This window comes from Bos indicus x Bos taurus, chromosome 5 (genome assembly GCF_003369695.1).
Source record: "Bos indicus x Bos taurus breed Angus x Brahman F1 hybrid chromosome 5, Bos_hybrid_MaternalHap_v2.0, whole genome shotgun sequence".
Classification (NCBI taxonomy): Eukaryota; Metazoa; Chordata; class Mammalia; order Artiodactyla; family Bovidae; genus Bos; species Bos indicus x Bos taurus.
Window position 1 is genome coordinate 70,604,481 of NC_040080.1, and position 20,672 is coordinate 70,625,152.

The 20,672-nt window shown below is 40.7% G+C and overlaps 1 protein-coding gene across 3 annotated transcripts in view; it reads left to right on the forward strand.

The window, feature by feature from the left end:
- Positions 1-20,672, forward strand: part of SRGAP1 (SLIT-ROBO Rho GTPase activating protein 1) — a 311,091-nt gene that overhangs the window by 181,206 nt on the left and 109,213 nt on the right. For all 3 annotated transcript variants that reach the window (XR_003511173.1, XM_027542431.1, XM_027542430.1), the window contains exon 4: positions 3,396-3,458. Coding sequence is in view for 2 of the 3 variants with exons in the window: in XM_027542431.1 (XP_027398232.1) it covers positions 3,396-3,458 (63 nt within the window). In the remaining variant the exon portion in view is untranslated. The remainder of the gene's footprint in view (positions 1-3,395; positions 3,459-20,672) is intronic.

The following is a 20,672-nucleotide window of genomic DNA, read 5'->3' on the forward strand; positions in this document are numbered from 1 at the left end:
ATGCCGTAAGAACAGTGACCAAGCCCCCAGCACTCAGACTCAGTCTTGATATTGTCCAGCCAAATGTCTGTGAACAAAAGGGTGTGCAAATTCATGTTTCACTCTTTAGTCACATGGTCTAGTGTTTCACACACAGCAAAATTCTTTAAGCATCTGTGCAAGCAACCATCTCCCTACCATCTCTGGTGGTGGGGAGAAAATGGTTAGTTTCGAGGTTACTAGTTATATCATGGGGGGTTTAAATTGTCATTCAAAGCAAACAAGTAGGTGGAAACTTCGGTGATGTGATGTGTTGTAATCAGGGGGGTCTTCCTACCTGAAAATAATTTCCCACCAACTTTTCACAAAATTTAAAGTTCACACTGGAGCCTGGCCCTTTGAGGGCCTCTTTCATGAGTCGTATATATCTTACTGCATTGGCTTATCCATTTCTTAGTGGATGTTTGATTAATTCATCTGATACCAGTAGTAATAGGACCCCCATGAAAATGAAACATAGGTAAGTTCAGTGAACACGTATGGCAAGGGTAAGAAAGGTTCAGGGGCTAGAGCACAGTGCTTGAGGTCCTTCTGAATCAGGGGTCACTTAGATGGATCTAAAGGCCAGGCCAGGGGGTGGGGTGGGGGAGGGGGACATCAAATTCATTTCAGCCAGGATCTGCCAAGCACTTTCTACGTGAAAGTCAATGGAATAAGTATCCACAGAGACCAAAAGAAGGAAAAATACAACGTGGCCTTTTCCCTCAAGGGAGTTAGCATTACAGTGTTTAGGAAAGAATTAAATAATTAAACATTTATGGGATGTTTACTATGTGATAGGTACCGTTCTGAGTGCAATGTCTCATTGGACTGATGCTGTGATCAAGCCTATGACATAGGTACAAGGACTGCATTCCTTTAATAGGTTTGGAAACTGAGGCACAAGGGGATTCAAAGCCTTTCAGCTTTTGATCCCAGCATTGACTCCAGAGTCCTTGCTTTTAAGCATTATTCTATACTGCCTCCCAGATAAAAATTTTTTTTTTTAATTTCAGGGCCTCTGAGCAAAGGTAAACAAGGAAAAATGTGACAGTATGTATGTAATGCCAAATTTCTTCTACCTTGTTACCTGAAATCTTGTAAAATATGAGATATGCAAAGAATCTTTTTGCTGTTCCAAAGATACTTGACTTGAATACTTGGATACTTGACTTCTGATCCTAAATTTTCTTGCCTTGGGATTAATTGGACCTAAGGGATTTTTTTCTGTTATTGTTCTAAAGCCTTAGCCAAGAAATATTTTCTTTTCAGACTTGCTACCTGAAATGTAGGCAGTCAATCAGAGTTACTTGGTGGCCTTTGATCCCATTCGAGAGTTCTCAATTGGCAGCTCAGATCCTTAAATGAAATATGATATTAAAATAACACCAAACTGAGGTCCTGGGAGATTGCAGTGTAATGTATACAGTCAGAATAGCCAGGATTTAAGGCAAATAGAATGAGTTTCAGTTGGCTTCATTTGCTCAGTTTGTGCCTTTCCTTTCACTCTTCAGTGATTCCTAACCCACCTCTTCACATAGCAGGAGCACAGCAAAACACAAACTCTCTTAACTCCAGTGTAGAGATTTTTAAACTCTCAGAGTCTGATAAACAGCATCCTTATCACTCCAGGAAAACTCGAGACAAATGCTGCTACTGAATTGGAATTTCTCGAAGTGTAACCTCTGCTCTCACCTTCCCACAGTATTTTATGTTCGCGAATTTTTGCTTCATCTTATTTGGCCTTTCTTAAGGGAGGCCTATCCCAATGACCATGTGTTTACAGATGGGCTGTTTCATCTAGGTCCTATTACTTTATTAAGGGTGGTCTGCAGGTCCTTGTTTTCTGCCTTCTTAGGAGTGACCAGCCTTCAGCAAAGGTAGTAACCACTTCAGCAGTTACACAAACAGTATTTCAACGTACAGATTCTTTTAGCAAGTGTTGATGGGAAGCTTTCTGTGTGCTGAAGCAGAACCTGGCCTAGGGTCTCCTTAAATTCCATACCCTCATCACCTCACTTGCCTCACCTAGTTCTGGCCTTGAGCCTACGCACTGTACAGGACCCCAGGATCACAGAACTGCTAAAGATACAGCCTTTTATCATATCCGGCAGTCTGTTGGAGACACATCAGTCAACCATGGATATTGTTGTTATTATCTCAAACCGTAGATTAAAACATGCTACACATTTTTTTTTTTTTTCATTCTCTGTAGCTGACTAAAGGAGCTCAAAACAAGAAAAGTAATTTGGATATATGATTTCCTTTAAAGTAGCTTACAGATTTTCCTGGAAAAAAAAAAAAAAAAATCAAAATACTTCTCTGTGAAACCCTCGGAATTAACCCAGGGAAAAATATCTTTAATGCTGTCATTGACCAACTGAGTGAAAGAGTGAAACTCTCTTTTTTGTCTTAATGAAAAGATAACAATAATAAATGCAGAGGCAAAACATATGTGGATCATAAGTGGCCTTACCAATTCACTACTTTGAAAGTTTTTTCTTAAAATTAAAATTGTTGTCAGTCAAAGGGAAAGACAGGTATCGTATGCTATCACTTATATGTAGAACCTTTAAAAATGATATAAATGAACTTAATTATGAAACAGAAACAGTCTCACAGACATAGAAAACAAATGTATGCTTACCAAAGGGGAAAGCGGTCAGGAGGGATAAATTAGAAGTTTGGGACTAGCAGACACAAACTACTACATATAAAATAGACAACAAGATCCTGCTGTATAGCACAGGGAAGTATATTCAATATCTTGCAATAAACTGTAATGGAAAAGAATCTGAAAAAGTGTATATTATATATGTGTGTAACTGAATCACTTTGCTATATACCAGAAACTAACACAACATTGTTAATCAACTGTGCTTCAGTTAAAAAAATATTCTTAGTCAGTCAAATATTTATTTTGGAAAGGGAGAGTTAATTTCCTTTTTGGTTTCTGACTTAGCTTTTTAGGATTCACACTGCATAATTCCCTTGTGATGATACTGAGATGGGAGACTAGGAGCTAGAAATCATCTTCTGACTTTTAAGTTCTGCCACTCAACTTCTGAGCAAGCCCGGTGCTTCACCTTACTTACTTTTTCCCTCCTTTCTTGATAAAGTCTGATTTGGATGGTGGGAGAGCCACTCACCCTGTCCACGTGTTTGCTTCTGTCCAACCTACAGTGATCTTGGGTGCATACACTGAGTAGCTAGAACGGGCCATTTAGTCGGAGATATTTATTATATCAGGGCCATGCTGGCCTTCCATTGCCTTACAGACATTCTTCTGTTTTCAGTCTGAGCTTCTTAAGATGTAAATCATCAAGAAACAAGTTTCTGTAACATTTTTTAATACTCTGAATTTCTTCTTATTACAGAGCAAAGAGATTGCGTTCCAGCTTCATGAGGATTTGATGAAGGTTCTCAATGAGCTCTATACGGTGAGCGCATAATCTTTAGGAAAAATCTTTGGTTTAGAATTCTGGTTTGTGGAAACGCTTCTGTTATTAGAACTCATTCCAATTAGAGCGTTGATGAATGCTTGTCTGGTTGCAATGTGGAACCTACTGACATGTGCGCCAGGATATTCTTTTTCTGCTGTCTGCCAATTTGAAGAGGCTGTATTCAAGTAAATACATATATGCAGTCAGAACACTTCAAGAAATGGGACTACAGTTGTCCCCAAAGGAATGTTTTTAAATGGTTGGATTATATGTGCTCTGTTTGTTTATTCTACCCCAGAATATATGGAGGTGGGTAATCTCTTTTTCCTTCTTGGCAATCATTTGCTTTTCTGAATATAAATTTTATTCAAGTTAATGCATATAAGCAGAAGAAATTATTAAATATTTTTAAAAAATCAATGATTAGTCATATGCCTATGTAAATTTTGTTTTACACTTAGTGATCATATTATCAAATACAAATTTCTTCTGAAGGAACTTGATGAGTTTTTATAAGAGAACAGCATATTGAGAGTTGAGTAATATTAATGTGTTCTGACTAAAGATATTTGTGTTTTCATTACAAAAGATAATTTGAATTTTCCTTTATAGGCAAATTAAACCTGAGACTTACTATTAAAATGTTTCTTGATTTATTATTTTATTTGTTCCTAAAAAGCAAGTGTGTAAAATGCAGTTTTATGTTTTTAAATTGCATGTAATGCTCCATTGATACTTGCTAATTAAAAGAACTTGTAGTTTTAAAGTTTAAAAGGAGTGATATTTTTATAAAACTCACATTCCAGTTTTTCTCTGTGTGTGATAAATTTGTTTTTATGCAGCATATTTGCTACACCTGTGCTTTGAATTAAATTTACAGCTTCTAATTGCTGCTGCTTTCTTTAGAAACTTTTAACTTCACATGTAAAAACCATGTTATAAAGTTGTACTCGTATAAATGGGATTTCTTTGGAAGGAATGATGCTAAAGCTGAAACTCCAGTACTTTGGCCACCTCATGTGAAGAGTTGACTCATTGGAAAAGACTCTGATGCTGGGAGGGATTGGGGGCAGGAAGAGAAGGGGACGACAGAGGATGAGATGGCTGGATGGCATCACTGACTCGATGAACATGAGTCTGAGTGAATTCCGGGAGTTGGTGATGGACAGGGAAGCCTGGCGTGCTGCAATTCATGGGGTCGCAAAGAGTCGGATATGACTGAGCAACTGATCTGATCTGAATGAGTTTGAGTTTTTGATGATAAAAGCCATTTGTTAATTTTGGATAACCAAAGGTATCAAGCATTTCTAGAAATCCTGGACATAGAATTTAAAAGTTAAATGAGCATTGTACCTCTGAGACCTACGAAGAAGAAATTCTGTCTTCTTGCATTGAACTGTTTTCAGATGAGGGCTTTGTGGTACTTTTCTTGTGGTTTCCTTTGCTTGCTCATTGTTTTACCTAAAAATATAAGTCAGTTTCTAAAACTTTAAAAAATTTACTGGTTGTCATGGCATCATAAACAAGAGCCTGTTGTTTATGGTCTGGAACTAGCAGTGCTAGTCAAAGCAAAAGTGGCAAAGATAAGCTTGACTCTTGAATATTAGAAAAGTCAGTAGAGTGTCATGAAAATGTTACCTCAATGGGGATGTGTCTAGAGAAATTTCTCCTGGATTCAGCCTATCAAGTGCAATTAGACATTTAGGAGACTATAGTTAAATTAAGTAAGTTGATATTTCCTCAGACCTGTCATCAGGATCAGTCTGAAAGCCTAAAGGAGCCAGATTCTAGAAAAGGCCACAAGAGTTTCATTTAAATAACCCTGTCAATCTCTTTAACAAGTGGTGCTGGGAAATCTGGTCAACCACTTGTAAAAGAATGAAACTAGAACACTTTCTAACACCATATACAAAAATAAACTCAAAATGGATTAAAGATCTCAACGTAAGACCAGAAACTATAAAACTCCTAGAGGAGAACATAGGCAAAACACTCTCTGACATACATCACAGCAGGATCCTCTATGACCCACCTCCCAGAATATTGGAAATGGAAGCAAAAATAAACAAATGGGACCTAATTAAACTTAAAAGCTTCTGCACATCAAAGGAAACTATTAGCAAGGTGAAAAGACAGCCTTCAGAATGGGAGAAAATAATAGCAAATGAAGCAACTGACAAACAACTAATCTCAAAAATATACAAGCAACTCCTACAGCTCAACTCTAGAAAAATAAATGACCCAATCAAAAAATGGGCCAAAGATCTAAATAGACATTTCTCCAAAGAAGACATACAGATGGCTAACAAACACATGAAAAGATGCTCAACATCACTCATTATCAGAGAAATGCAAATCAAAACCACTATGAGATACCATTTCACACCAGTCAGAATGGCTGCGATCCAAAAGTCTACAAATAATAAATGCTGGAGAGGGTGTGGAGAAAAGGGAACCCTCTTACACTGTTGGTGGGAATGCAAACTAGTACAGCCACTATGGAGAACAGTGTGGATATTCCTTAAAAAACTGGAAATAGAACTGCCTTATAATCCAGCAATCCCACTGCTGGGCATACACACTGAGGAAACCAGAAGGGAAAGAGACACGTGTACCCCAATGTTCATCGCAGCACTGTTTATAATAGCCAGGACATGGAAACAACCTAGATGTCCATCAGCAGATGAATGGATAAGAAAGCTGTGGTACATATACCCAATGGAGTATTACTCAGCCATTAAAAAGAATACATTTGAATCAGTTCTAATGAGGTGGATGAAACTGGAGCCTATTATACAGAGTGAAGTAAGCCAGAAGGACAAACACCAATACAGTATACTAACACATATATATGGAATTTAGAAAGATGGTAACGATAACCCTGTATACGAGACAGCAAAAGAGACACTGATGTATAGAACAGGCTTATGGACTCTGTGGGAGAGGGAGAGGGTGGGAAGATTTGGGAGAATGGCATTGAAACATGTGAAATGTCATGTATGAAACGAGATGCCAGTCCAGGTTCAATGCACGATGCTGGATGCTTGGGGCTGGTGCACTGGGACGACCCAGAGGGATGGTATGGGGAGGGAGGAGGGAGGAGGGTTCAGGATGGGGAACACATGTATAATTTTTTTTAAATTAAAAAATAAATAAATAAATAAATAACCCTGTCAGTCATTTGATATTTGAATCAGTTGAGGAATCAACGCACAGAAGAGACAGGCAGTGAGGTTTTCATTAGGTAGTCTGTAGATCACTGAGCTCTTGGAAGAAAATTTTACTTTAACCAAACCAGAGAGCATGCACATTCGCAGTCAGAGGTCATGTTCCTTTGGGAAAAACTTATTATACACACACAAACTTTTTACTCTAATAAATGATTGTTTTGTCTCTCTTGTTGTTTAAGTTCAGATAGATAAATTCTGTCTTGTTTAAATGAAATCTATCCATTATTCATATTCAGTTTACATTCAGAAAAGAAGAAAAGGTGGGTATTTGAACAGAGGACCAGAGGTTAGGGCAATGTGGTTTAGGTTCTTTATTCAACCACTGACTGGTCACAAATAAATTACCCTCTGAGTTGCATCATGCATAGAATTTTTTTATAATCTTATTGATAGATTGATTTTATAATTGGCTGTGCTGGGTCTTCATTGCTGTGGGCTTCTTTCTAGTTCCTAAGACTGATGTTAAAGCTGAAACTCCAGTATTTTGGCCACCTGATGCAAAGAGCTGACTCATTTGAAAAGACCCTGATGTTGGGAAAGATTGAAGGCAGGAGGAGAAGGGGATGATAAAGGATGAGATGGTTAGATGGCATCACCGACTCAATGGACATGAGTTTGAGTAAACTCTGGGAGTTGATGATGGACAGGGATAAGGCGATGGCACCCCACTCCAGTACTTTTGCATGGAAAATCCCATGGACAGAGGAGCCTGGTAGGCTGCAATCCATGGGGTCACTAAGAGTCGGACACGACTGAGCAACTTCCCTTTCACTTTTCACTTTCATGCATTGGAGAAGGAAATGGCAACCCACTCCAGTGTTCTTGCCTGGAGAATCCCAGCGACGGGGGAGCCTGGTGGGCTGCCGTCTATGGGGTCGCACAGAGTCAGACACGACTAAAGCGACTTAGCAGCAGTAGCAGCAGGGAGGCCTGGTGTGCTGCGGTTCATGGGGTTGCAAAGAGTTGAACACGACTGAGCGACTAAACTGAACTGAACTGAAGAGTAGAGGCTACTCTCTAGTTGCAGCGTGAAGACGTCCCATCGCAGTGACTTCCCTTGTTGCAGAGCATGGACTTCAGGGCGCTCAGGCTTCAGTAGTTGTGGCTCCTGGGCTTTAAAGCACAGGCTCAATAGTTATGGTGCACAGGCTTAGTTGCTCCTCGATATGTGGGTTCTTCCTGGACCAGGGATCGAACCTGTGTCTTCTGCACTGGCAGGCGGATTTTTTACCACTGAGCCACCAGCAAAGCCACACACATAGAATCTTGTACAACTGATGATGTAATAATGATTGTTTAAGTAATTTGTATAAAATATGTAGCTTCAGGAAACTGAGAATGCTATTAATTGCCTTTTCAAACAAATTCCCTCCTCCCTTTCTCTTTTTTTTTAATTTTATTTTATTTTTAAACTTTACAATATTGTTTTAGTTTCCTCCCTTTCTCTTAACCCTTGATACTCCTTAGGAGTTGAAGGTGAACTCCTTTTTTAAGGTGCATTAGCTGCCTTAACGGAGAAGGCGATGGCACCCCACTCCAGTACTCTTGCCTGGAAAATCCCATGGACGGAGGAGCCTGGTAGGCTGCAGTCCATGAGGTCGCCAGGAGTTGGGGACGACTGAGTTGATGATGGACAGGGATAAGGCGATGGCACCCCACTCCAGTACTCTTGCATGAAAATCCCATGGACAGAGGAGCCTGGTAGGCTGCAATCCATGGGGTCGCTAAGAGTCGGACACGACTGAGCAACTTCCCTTTCACTTTTCACTTTCATGCATTGGAGAAGGAAATGGCAACCCACTCCAGTGTTCTTGCCTGGAGAATCCCAGGGATGGGGGAGCCTGGTGGGCTGCCGTCTATGGGGTTGCAAAGAGTCGGACATGACTGAAGCGACAGCAGCAGCAGCAGCAGCTGCCTTAAACTAGTGGGCTGCTTTATATTACAACACAGTCAGCCTTAGCACTGGGTAGTAACCTTATGTGTGGGCTTCCCTGCCCAAAAGTAATTCTCAAATAGGTCTATTAATAATTCTATCAGAAACCTTTGTCTTAAATAAGATACGAATGCCCAAGACAAATAGAAAAAAACACCATATGATCATTTTACATTTTAATTGAATTGGGTTTTATCAGATCCTTTGAGAACAGATCATATCCATCTGGCATGAAGACCTGGACCTCTGAGCAGGAGAGAGAAGATGGTGGCATCCAAGTGCTATCTGGAAGGAGAGGAAAGGCTGTGAAGAAATGACCCCTTTTCTATAATTTTGCCTCAACCTTGCCTTTGTTTATAGAAATGGGACCTCAAAATGGTTTTGAGCCAGCCACAGTAGTTAGAATTAGTTGGACCTTTAACAGGTACTCTATCATGCCAGGGAATAATGATATAAATAAGACAGACATCTATTATCTCTGTCACATAGAAGAATTTCAGAGATTGGCAGCCCAGGACTGGTATGTAGGTTACATATAGCCATAGAAGAATCAGGCTCCTCCTAATACACTGTTCAGAGAAACCTATCTGTATCTTTGTCCTTATATTTCAAGGTAGTTGCTAAAGCTGCAGCTGTTACATCTGCATTTCTGAAATGGAGAGAGAAGACTCCAATAGGAAGGAGAAAGGAAAGAAGGGCAGGCCCTCTGTCTCTTACGAAGACTTAATGAGGTTCCATATCACACTTTCACCTACATCTCATTGGCCAGAACTTTCAGTTTCAGTTTCGGTTCAGTCGCTCAGTCGTGTCTGACTCTTTGCGACCCCATGAACTGCAGCACACCAGGCCTCCCTGTCCATCACCAACTCCCAGAGTTTACTCCAACTCATGTCGATTGAGTCAGTGATGCCATCCAACCATCTCATCCTCTGTCGTCCCCTTCTGCTCCTGCTTTCAGTCTTTCCCAGCATCAGGGTCTTTTCAAATGAGTCAGCTCTTCACATCAGGTGGCCAAAGTACTGGAGTTTCAGCTTTAGCATCATTCCTTCCAAAGAAATCCCAGGGCTGATCTCCTTCAGAATGGACTGGTTGGATCTCCTTGCAGTCCAAGGGACTCTCAAGAGTCTTCTCCAACACCACAGTTCAAAAGCATCAATTCTTTGGTGCTCAGCTTTCTTTATAGTCCAACTCTCACATCCATACATGACCACAGGAAAAACCATAGCCTTGACTAGATGGACCTTTGTTGGCAAAGTAATGTCTCTGCTTTTCAATATGCTGTCTAGGTTGGTCATAACTTTCCTTCTATGGAGTATCTTTTAATTTCATGGCTGCAGTCACCATCTGCAGTGATTTTGGAGCCCCAAAAAATAAAGTCAGCCACTGTTTCCACTGTTTCCTCATCTATTTCCCATGAAGTGATGGGACCAGATGCCATGATCTTAGTTTCTGAATGTTGAGCTTTAAGCCAACTTTTTCACTCTCCTCTTTCACTTTCATCAAGAGGCTCTTTATCTTCACTTTCTGCCATAAGGGTGGTGTCATCTGCATGTCTGAGGTGATTGATATTTCTCCCGGCAGTCTTGATCCAGCTTGTGCTTCATCCAGCCCAGTGTTTCTCATGATGTACTCTGCACATACGTTAAATAAGCAGGGTGACAATATACAGCCTTGACATACTCCTTCTCCTATTTGGAACCAGTCTGTTGTTCTATGTCCAGTTCTAACCGTTGCATCTTGACCTGCATACAGATTTCTCCAGAGGCAGATCAGGTGGTCTGGCGTTCCCATCTCTTGAAGAATTTTCCGCAGTTTGTTGTGATCACACAGTTAAAGGGTTTGACATACTCAATAAAGCAGAAGTAGATGTTTTTCTGAAACTCTTGCTTTTTCGATGATCCAACGGATGTTGGCAATTTGATTTCTGGTTCCTCTACCTTTTCTAAATCCAGCTTGAACATCTGGAAGTTCACGGTTCACGTACTGTTGAAGCCTGCCTTGGAGAATTTTGAACATTACTTTGCTAGCGTGTGAGATGAGTGCAGTTGTGTGATAGTTTGAGCATTCTTTGGCATTGCCTTTCTTTAGGATTGGAGTCAAAACCGACCTTTTCCAGTCCTGTGGCCACTGCTGAGTTTTCCAGATTTGCTGGCATATTGAATACAGCACTTTCACAGCATCATCTTTTAGGATGTTAAATAGCTCAACTGGAATTCCGTCACCTCCACTAGCTTTGTTCATAGTGATGCTTTCTGAGGCCCACTTGATGTTGCATTCCAGGATGTCTGGCTCTAGTTGAGTGATCACACCATCATGCTTATCTGGGTCATGAAATTCTCTTTTGTATAGTTTTTCTGTGTATTCTTGCCACCTCTTCTTAATATCTTCTGCTTCTGTTAGGTCCTTACCATTTCTGCCTTTTATTGAGCCCATCTTTGCATGAAAAGATCCCTTGGAATCTCGAATTTTTTTGAAGAGATCTGTAATCTTTCCCATTCTATTGTTTCCCTCTATTTCTTTGCATTGGTCAGTGAGGAAACTCTAGAAAGACACTTTCACCAGGCTGCAGGGAAGTCTCCGCATTATAGGCTGACTTGTTGGCAGCCAGTTAAAATTTAGGGATTTTGTCAATTTGAGAGAGAAGAGGAGATATTTTTAGGTTACTAGTCATGCCTTTCAAAGTAGCTAACATTTACTGTATGCTTATATTATATGGTTAGTTGTTGTGCTAAGCACACTACTTGCATTTTTTTAGGTAATCCTCGTAGTGTCTATGATGCAGTTACTGTCATTATCTCCTTTTCACAGATGAGGAAACTAAGGCTCAGAGAGGCTTGCCAAGGTTGCACAATAAATAGTAGAGTGGGAGCTCAAGTTCAGCTCTGGTGCCAGAGCCTCTGCAGGTGTGTCATTTTGTCTCTGTCGGCCATCATTTGGGGAAGCCATTCTCTAACATCTCTAAATGTTAATGGCTGCCTAACAACACAAAAGCCTCTTGATGAAAGTGAAAGAGGAGAGTGAAAAATGTGGCTTAAAGCTCAACATTCAGAAAACTAAGTTCATGGCATCTGGTCCCATCACTTCATTGGAAATAGATGGGGAAACAGTGGAAACACTGTCAGACTTTATTTTTCTGGGCTCCAAAATCACTGCAGATGGTGACTGCAGCCATGAAATTAAAAGACACTTACTCCTTGGAAGGAAAGTTATGACCAACCAGATAGCATATTGAAAACCAGAGACATTACTTTGCCAACAAAGGTCCGTCTGGTCAAGGCTATGGTTTTTCCTGTGGTCATGTATGGATGTAAGAGTTGGACTGTGAAGAAGGCTGAGCGCCGAAGAATTGATGCTTTTGAACTGTGGTGTTGGAGAAGACTCTTGAGAGTCCCTTGGACTGCAAGGAGATCCAACCAGTCCATTCTGAAGGAGATCAGCCCTGGGATTTCTTTGGAAGGAATGATGCTAAAGCTGAAACTCCAGTACTTTGGCCACCTCACGCGAAGAGTTGACTCATTGGGAAAGACTCTGATGCTGGGAGGGATTAGAGGCAGGAGGAGAAGGACATGGCTGGATGGCATCACTGACTCAATGGACGTGAGTCTCAGTGAACTCCGGGAGTTGGTGTTGGACAGAGAGGCCTGGCGTGCTGCAATTCACGGGGTCACAAAGAGTCGGACACGACTGAGCAACTGAACTGAACTGAACTGAATAGAACAACACAAAGCACTTAAGTCATTTATCACCTTTATATTTTTTAAAGTTAATGACACTAGTTGTAAAGAACCTGCCTGCCAATGCAGGAGATGATCGCAGACCGTACGATCATCCCAGAGAAGGCCATGGCAACCCGCTCCAGTATTCTCACCTGGAGAATCCCCATGGACGTAAGAGCCTGTCCATTTACACGTGGACTTTCCTGGTTACAGTCCATAAGGCTATAGCCATAAGGTCAGAAAGAGTCAGACATGATTGAAGGTCTTAGCACAGCACAGGCATTAATGTTGCTTTAATAAAAACATAAGTGAAAAATTGAACATGTGCCTCAATAACAACCTGTACTTCTTAGAAATGTTAACTTGTGATCAAACAGAAAGAAAAAGAAAAAACAGAAACAACGAATAAACTAAAAAATTAAAATTTAAACAAAAAGGTCTAACAGATGGGACTCATTCAGCTAAAAAATGAGTGAATCAGTATCCTCAGATTCCCTTTCTAATTCACCAGCTAACTTACTTTTGGGCTTAACATGTGAAAGAGAACTCAAGTGGGGTTAAGAAGCAAGGACAGTGCTCTGCTTTAAGGAAACAAAATGGACTGGACTGGCAGTGAACTTGTACTTGAATCTCAGCTCAGTTAACTGATCTGAACATCTGTATTAGTCTAGAAGAAACAGAACCAATAGGAGATGATACATATTTATATGAGAGAGGAATTGATTCATGCAGTGTGGAGGCAAGAAGTCCCAAAATCAGCAGGCAGCAAGCTGGAGAGACAGGATATAGTTCCAGTTCGAGTCCAAAGGCCTGAGAACCAGGAGAGCTGATGGTGTAAGTTCCAGCCCAAGTTCAGATCCAAAGCAGGAGCAGATCATGTCTCACCTCGAAGACAGGCAGAGGGCAAATTCTCTCTTATTCAGTCTGTTCAGGCCCTCATTGGATTGGATGAGGCTCACCCACACTATTAGGAAAGCTAGTTTGTTTATTCCACAGTTTTTTAATGCCTCCTACCGAACCAGCTAATTGTAGATGTACTGAAGACATGTTGTTCAGTCACTAAGTTGTGCCCAACTCTGCAATCCCATGGACTGGAGCATGTCAGGCTCCCCTGTCCTTCACTTTCTCCTGGAGTTTGCTCAAATTCATGTCTGTTGAGTCAGTGATGCTATCTAACCATCTCATCCTCTGGCAATATGGATGTAAATAAAAACAGACCATGTTTCTTCCTCGCAAGGTATTTATATTCTAGGAAGGAGAAGCAGACAATAAACAAATATATAGTATGGCATGTGTAACTGCTAGGAGAAAAAAATAAAGCTGCGTTAATACAGATGAAGCATCGAGAACAGTGCGTGGCAAATGGCAGATGCCTAATGAATGTACATAGTTAGCGTCATCCTCAGCATCAGTATCACCCTCCCCATCATTGGTGACATGAGGATGGCAACAGCTTCTTGTCTGCCTCTGAGTAAAGGTGGAGAGCAATGGTAATGTTTAACAGTAATTATAGATGGCATAGGAGAAGGCAGTGGCACCCCACTCCAGTATTCTTGCCTGGAAAATCCCATGGACGGAGGAGCTTGGTGGGCTGCAGTCCATGGGGTCGCTAAGAGTCGGACACAGCTGAGCAACTTTCCTTTCACTTTTCACTTTCATGCATTGGAGAAGGAAATGGCAACCCACTCCAGTGTTCTTGCCTGGAGAATCCCAGGGATGGGGGAGCCTGGTGGGCAGCCGTCTATGGGATTGCACAGAGTCGGACACGACTGAAGCGACTTAGCAGCAGCAGCAGCAGCACAAATGGCATAGCTATGTATTTACACATGGACTTTCCTGGTGACTCGGTGGTAAAGAAACTGTCTGCCAGTACAGGAGACATGGGTTTGATCCTTGGGTTGGGAAGATTCCCTGGAGAAGGAAATGTCAGCCCACTCAATATTCTTGCCTGGGAAATCCCATGGACCAAGGAGCCTGGCATGCTACATGGGGGTCATAAAAGAGTAGGACACACCTTAGTGACTAAACAACTATATATATATATATATATATACAACTATATATATATATATACACACACACACACACACACACACACACATATAATTTTTATTTATAAAGAGTATGTATTTTGTACATAAAGAAAAAGGAAGGTAACTTCTATAAGAAAACCAAATCAATAGTAAATATAAACAGGACTATGACTGGGTTAATGGAGAAGTGAAGAGGCAAAAACAGAAAAATGGTGACACAAAAGCTTAAAAGGAATATTCAAAACAAAATTTTTTTTACTGCAACAGTGTGGTAAAGGGCTTGTCATAAAACGGCGATTTGAAGTGTTACACGTGTCCCCTCATAAAAAAATCTCTAAAGGTTATAGTATATTTTAGGAGAAAAACAATCATTTGTCCTGTGTTAATATTTCTTTATTTTGTGTAGGTTTTGCAGCATTATACTCAGTGTTTTTAAAAAACACAAGGAACTTACTGTCTTCAGTAAGCAAATTCTAATGGAGATTAACACAGATGTCATGATAAATCCATAAGAAATTGTTAATTATGTATATTGATGCTCACTCTCTCCATACATCAGTGACACACATAGCCAGACTCAAGACATGGCTCAAGAGCCATCCTCAAGTTCCATTAAATTAAGAGGAAAGAACTGAGAAAATGAAGATTTATCCAACTCTTACTATAAAGCACATGCAGGATCCCATTCATTTCTCACAGCAGTCCAGTGATCCAGATATTTGGGATCCCAAGGTTACTAATGGGAACCTGGGCTCCACATAATTAGCTCAGGTTCACATGGCAAATGAATGCTCCAAAACTTCAGCCCAGTTCTGTCCCCAAGGTCCATTAATTCCCCACTGGACAGCTGCCTTAGGGAAGGATGGGCAGGGCAGGTGGAGAGAGAAAGGGTGGAACCTGATCTCATAGGTAAAACTCAGAGCTGGAACTCTTACACTGTACACTCTGATTGCCACTTGTAAAAACTTGATTTGTGTGTGTGCTCAGTCGTGTCTGACTCTTTGAGGCCCTGTGGACTGTAGCTTGCCAGGCTTCTCTGTCCATGGGTTTTTTCAGGCAAGAATACTGGAGTGGGTTGCTACTTCCTTCTCCAGGGGATCTTTCCAACCCAGGGATTGAAGGCATGCCTCTTTTATGTCTACTGCATTGGTAGGTGAATTCTTTATCACTGAGCCCCTTGGGAAGCCCTTAAAAACTTGATATGTGTTAGTGTCTGACTCTTTGACACTCTGTGGACTGTGACCTGCCAGGCTCCTTTGTCCATGGAATCCTCCAGGCAAGAATACTGAAATGGGTCGCCATACCCTCTCCCAGGTTGTCTTTCCAACCCAAGGATTGAACGTGGGTTTCCTGCACTGCAGACAGATTCTTTACCATCTGAGCCACCAGTAGAGCTTTCCAAATTGTTGATGCCAGTTACAAAAGTGGCAAACCCAAACTGCTTTGCACCGTCAGCTTTAATATTGTCATGTGTTCATTTGGGGGGTGGGGGCCTTTTTACAACATAGCTTTTCCTATAGCTTCAGTGTTGTATGTGTCAACGCTACCTGTTTAGCTGTGTGTTCACATACAGTGATTGGTGCTAAGTAGCTGTTACTGGATAGTCCACACACCTTTGTTTTCTTCTTTTGGAGCCCTAACTCTCATTTGCCTGACAAATGTAAATAGAGGATAGAAGCTGTCCCAGTACAAACACAAGTATGCTGAACCTCTTGTACTGGAGTTATTTGGAAAATAAGGTCCCTGAATGTACACAGATATCCTTTCTGGCTTTTACACATCTTTGTTGTTCAGGCGCTCAGTCATGTCTGATCGTTGCGACCCATGGACTGCAGCATACCAGGCTTCCCTGTCCATCACCAACTCCCGGGGTTTGCTCAAATTCCTCTCCATTGAGTCGGTGATGATGTCTAACCATCTCATCCTCTGGCCCCCTTCTCATCCTGCCCTTCAATCTTTCCTAGAATCAGGGTCTTTTCCAATGAGTTGGCTCTTCGCATCAGATCTTTGAACCACCTTAAAATGTTAAAATAAGAAACTAATTATTTTTTAGAGGAGATGCAAAGGAAGACACTGTTTATTATTTCAAGCCCTTCCTTGAAAACTCCGCCTCAAGGAACTGCTGGCTCCCTGAGCCGCCCATGAACCAGGAGTTAATGCATTCTTCTAGAGTGAAGAAATGTGCCCCAGGCAAGGTTGAAAAGTCATTTCGAAAGAGATCCTTGGGAAGATTTTTCTCTGTGCCTCAAAGAAGGTTTTTTTTTTGGCTAAGTATTTATTTTTGCTCAAGGGCATTTAAAGTATTTGAAATATATATTTCTGCAGTGAAAATGAAAATTCATTCCTTTGAGAGGGACTACAAAGAGGTCTGGGTCTCAGCACAAAACACAGAAGAAAGAAGACTATGGTGTAAAGGACATGCACGAGGTTCCCCCAGATGAGACTCTCTCTGGAATACCGCAGTCTCCGTGATGCCACCTGGAAAACTTTTTTTTAGAAGCAGTCTATTTCGAGATCTTGGGCTGACAAAGTGTTTCCATATATCTTTTCCCTGGCTTTATTACTAGACACTTAGATGGAAAGAAAGAGAGGTGTTGGGATCACATGACTCCCTGCCAACTTCCGAATTCTAATCTTGGCCATGACACAGACGGGCTTTAGAGACCGGGTTCAGTAGTTGAACTTGTATTTATTTTCCTGCCAACTCAATTGCACTTAGTAAAACTTCCATTGGAAGACTCTCTAAGGATACCTGTCTTTTTTTATTTTTTAAAAAAATGTTAGTGAAATATTGTTGATTTATGTGTTAGTTTCAGGTATACAACAGAGAGATTCAGAGATATACATATATTTATATACTTTTTTTTTTACAGTCTTCCATTATAGATTATTACAAGATACTGAATATAGTTCCCTGTGCTGTACAATGGGATCCCTGTTGGTTATCTGTTAGTAATGTATATATGTTCATCGAAGCTCCTAATTTATCCCTGCCCCGCCCCACCCCAGACATCTGTTTGATAAGAACTTTATATGTAAATATATTTTAGGATACCCTGCTAATTACTGAGGTGAAATGCTAGCTACTTCTGCTTGGAATTATTTTCTCTCTGAGATTTGAGATTAGTTATGGTTGGTTGTTATGAACTACAAATAAAACTGTCTTTTTAAAAAAGTGAGCAATATGAACCAGAAACAGTTATTCAGCTTAGAAATGGGAAAGAAAGTGTTAGAAAGTATAGTTTAGTAAAAACAAAACATTCCTAAAGAATGTTTCTTATCAAGAATCTTTGTCAAAGAGTACTTTATCCCAACTATTACATCCTGAAATATAGTAGTATGACTTTTAATGATTAGAATGCTTTCGTAACAGACATCTTAATCAGAATGTTTCATTTTTTGGGGGTAATTAAGGTACTTAGCTTTATCATTTTTCATCAAAACAAAATATATAATACTTGCATGTAGAGTAAATCATAGATATTTTCCTTAGATTTATTGTCTCAAAATGGACTAGAAATATTGGCCAGTAGAAATGTAAAAGCCATGTGAAAGGAGTGAAGATCTAAATCTGTTGAACTGAGTGAACCGTTTCAGTGTATCTTAACTCACATGATTATCTGATAGAATTTTAGCACTGAATGGGCCTTTAGAAATGATCAAATTAACCCCATTTAGGGAGAACTTCACAGAGAGTCAAATTAAGTAATTTGAGTCCCAGGTTGGAACTATAACCCCGGTTTTATTCTAATTCAAATTAGCAGTTAGGTCCTACTGTGAATGCGCTGCTGTGGTGGGAGCTTTACCAGTCCAAGAGGCCTGAAGTCTAGCGAATTAAAGCTATGCAATGACTAAATAGTAACAGCTAACCTTTGTCAGGTAATATTTTGAGGAGTTTATATAATCAGCCTCTTAAATCCTATGGAGTAGTGAGGCACAGAAGGGTTAAGTATACTTTGCCCAAGGTCACACAGCTAAGAAGTCTCGGACCAAGCTGAGTCAAAAGGCTCAGCTCCCACACTGTACTCCCATTTTAATGGTGATTGTTAACTTAAGGCAGACCATTGCATACCAACGGAAAGGTTCAGGCAGAGGGCTTTGGAGACCCAAAGAGAAAGCTCTACACCAAGGATTAAGAAAAATTCAAAGAGGAGAGGGTCTGGAAATGGACAGGATTCTAGTAGGAGGAGAGATGGAGAAAAGTTGGGGAAGGTTTTTAAGGCAAAAGGAGTGATGTGAACCAACGCATACAATTAGGACAAACACGCGGCATATTCGTAGAATTTCCTTCTGGAGCCACAGGTAGAGAGAAAGGGAAAACGTCAGAAGTTGGAAGATTTCAGGAGTACCAAAGGAGTTTATAAGAACATAGTAGTGGTAGTGTAATGGCTAAGCCATGTCTGACTCTTGCGACCCCATGGACTGTAGCCTGCCAGGCTCCTCTGTCCATGGGATTCTCCAGGCAAGAATACTGGAGTGGGTTGCATTTCCTTCTCCAGGGGATCTTCCCGACCAAGGGATCGAAACCAGGTCTCCTGCATAGCAGGCAGAGTCTTTATCCAGGGAGCTACGAGGGAAGCCCTATAAAGAACATGGGCACCAATAACATGGTTAGACATCTGGTCAAAAGCAATTTGAAAACCCAGAAAGCTTTCTTACATAGATTAACAAAGATCTCTCACCTTTCTTCTCTTTTTCTCTCCTCTTTTTAATAAATGGAGTGAGAAGTATTAGATTTGAGAAACAGATTTATGTGTCAAATTCGAAACCATTTTTCATTAAAAGAAAAGGACTCTAAATCATTCTTTCCATTTTAGCTGATGCCACAATTCCAAAGGTTTCAAGGTTTTTATGATTTTAAAATTCCAAGTGTCTTGTGTCCTCAGCTTAAATATTTCATATACTAAAGTTTATAACTTAAATGTCTAATACACACATATAATGTTGAAGACATGTGAAGCATTTCCCTGAAAAGAATTAATTATTTAAAATTGCAGGTGACTTTGAAATTCTAGGAAATGTGTTCGCCTTTCATTATACATGTACTTTCCCCCTCAACGTTGCCAACTGTTCAAAACCCTCCCTTTGTTGCTTCCTGCTGCCACTGTGCTCACTGTGGCCCTAGTTAATATGTATTCCAAGTGCCAATTCAAGGGCATTATTTTTTTCAGTAGCTTAAACTTGTATTTCAGGGCCTCTGAAGACTTTGTATGAAAACCCTTTACGAAACAAGGACTTTCTGAACGACCTTCTCTATCTCTGACTTTCTCTGTTGACTTGTTGGGCAAGGATTAAGTCTCTTTGCAGCTCAGTTTCTTTGATCCATAGAACAAAGACCATCCCTCTGCTCTCAGCCTTCAGGTGTGTGAGGGTAAGCAGGTGAGCGCTGATTCTAAGCACTGGCTGAGCCTATTGTGGCTTCAAAGATATGATAGAAGGGGGGTATTTTTATTCATTTCTGTAGCAGCCATTTAACACTGTGTCAGTGTCAGCTGCAAGTGTTTGGCGTGTGTTAATTCTTTTTATCTCAACAATCTTAGAGGCATGATTCTTGTTCCCAATAACCAGTGAGAGAACTGTGGGACAAGACAAAACAAGGATCTGCACCCAGGCAGTCTGATTCCTGAATTTAACCATTAGAGGTGTTGAGGAATGGAATGGTTTAAGACAGTACTCTCCTCCTTTGGAGGCTGGCTACCCAGCCTGTGTGTGGAGTGGGTTTATGATTTCCAAGTTCTAGAGTTTATGGAATACAATATTCAGTATTGGTCCCAAATCTTAGAATCTGTTCCCTGTCTCTTTAAGTCAGTAGAATGGAAAGTACTAAAAGCACAGTCACCTCAGCTCTAAAATTGTTAGAGGATCATCTCTATTACATCCAGGTGATACACACTGAGTAGCTGGGAGAGGCCTTTCAACAAATTTATAGGTCCCAGAGCATATTGATGACAAACAGCCCTGTCATCAATGAGCTAGACTAGGGAGATATTTCCATATATGGTATTGGGTGCTGGGCTAGAGATAGGTCTCCACAGCTTTGTGTAAGCACAGAGCCACTCCAAGGGCTTCCTGGAGAAGATGACACCTAATTTTAGTGACAAAAGGAAGGGTGGGAAGGGCCTTCCAGAAAAGAAATTTGTGGGACTTCCCTGGTGGTCCATTGGACTTAACCATAAGGACTTAACCGTGGTTAAGACTCCATGGTTCCATTGAAAGGGGCTCAGGTTTGATCCCTAGTCAGGGAACTAAGATCCCCCCATGCCATGCAGTGTAGTCAAAAAATGAAGAACATCCCCAAC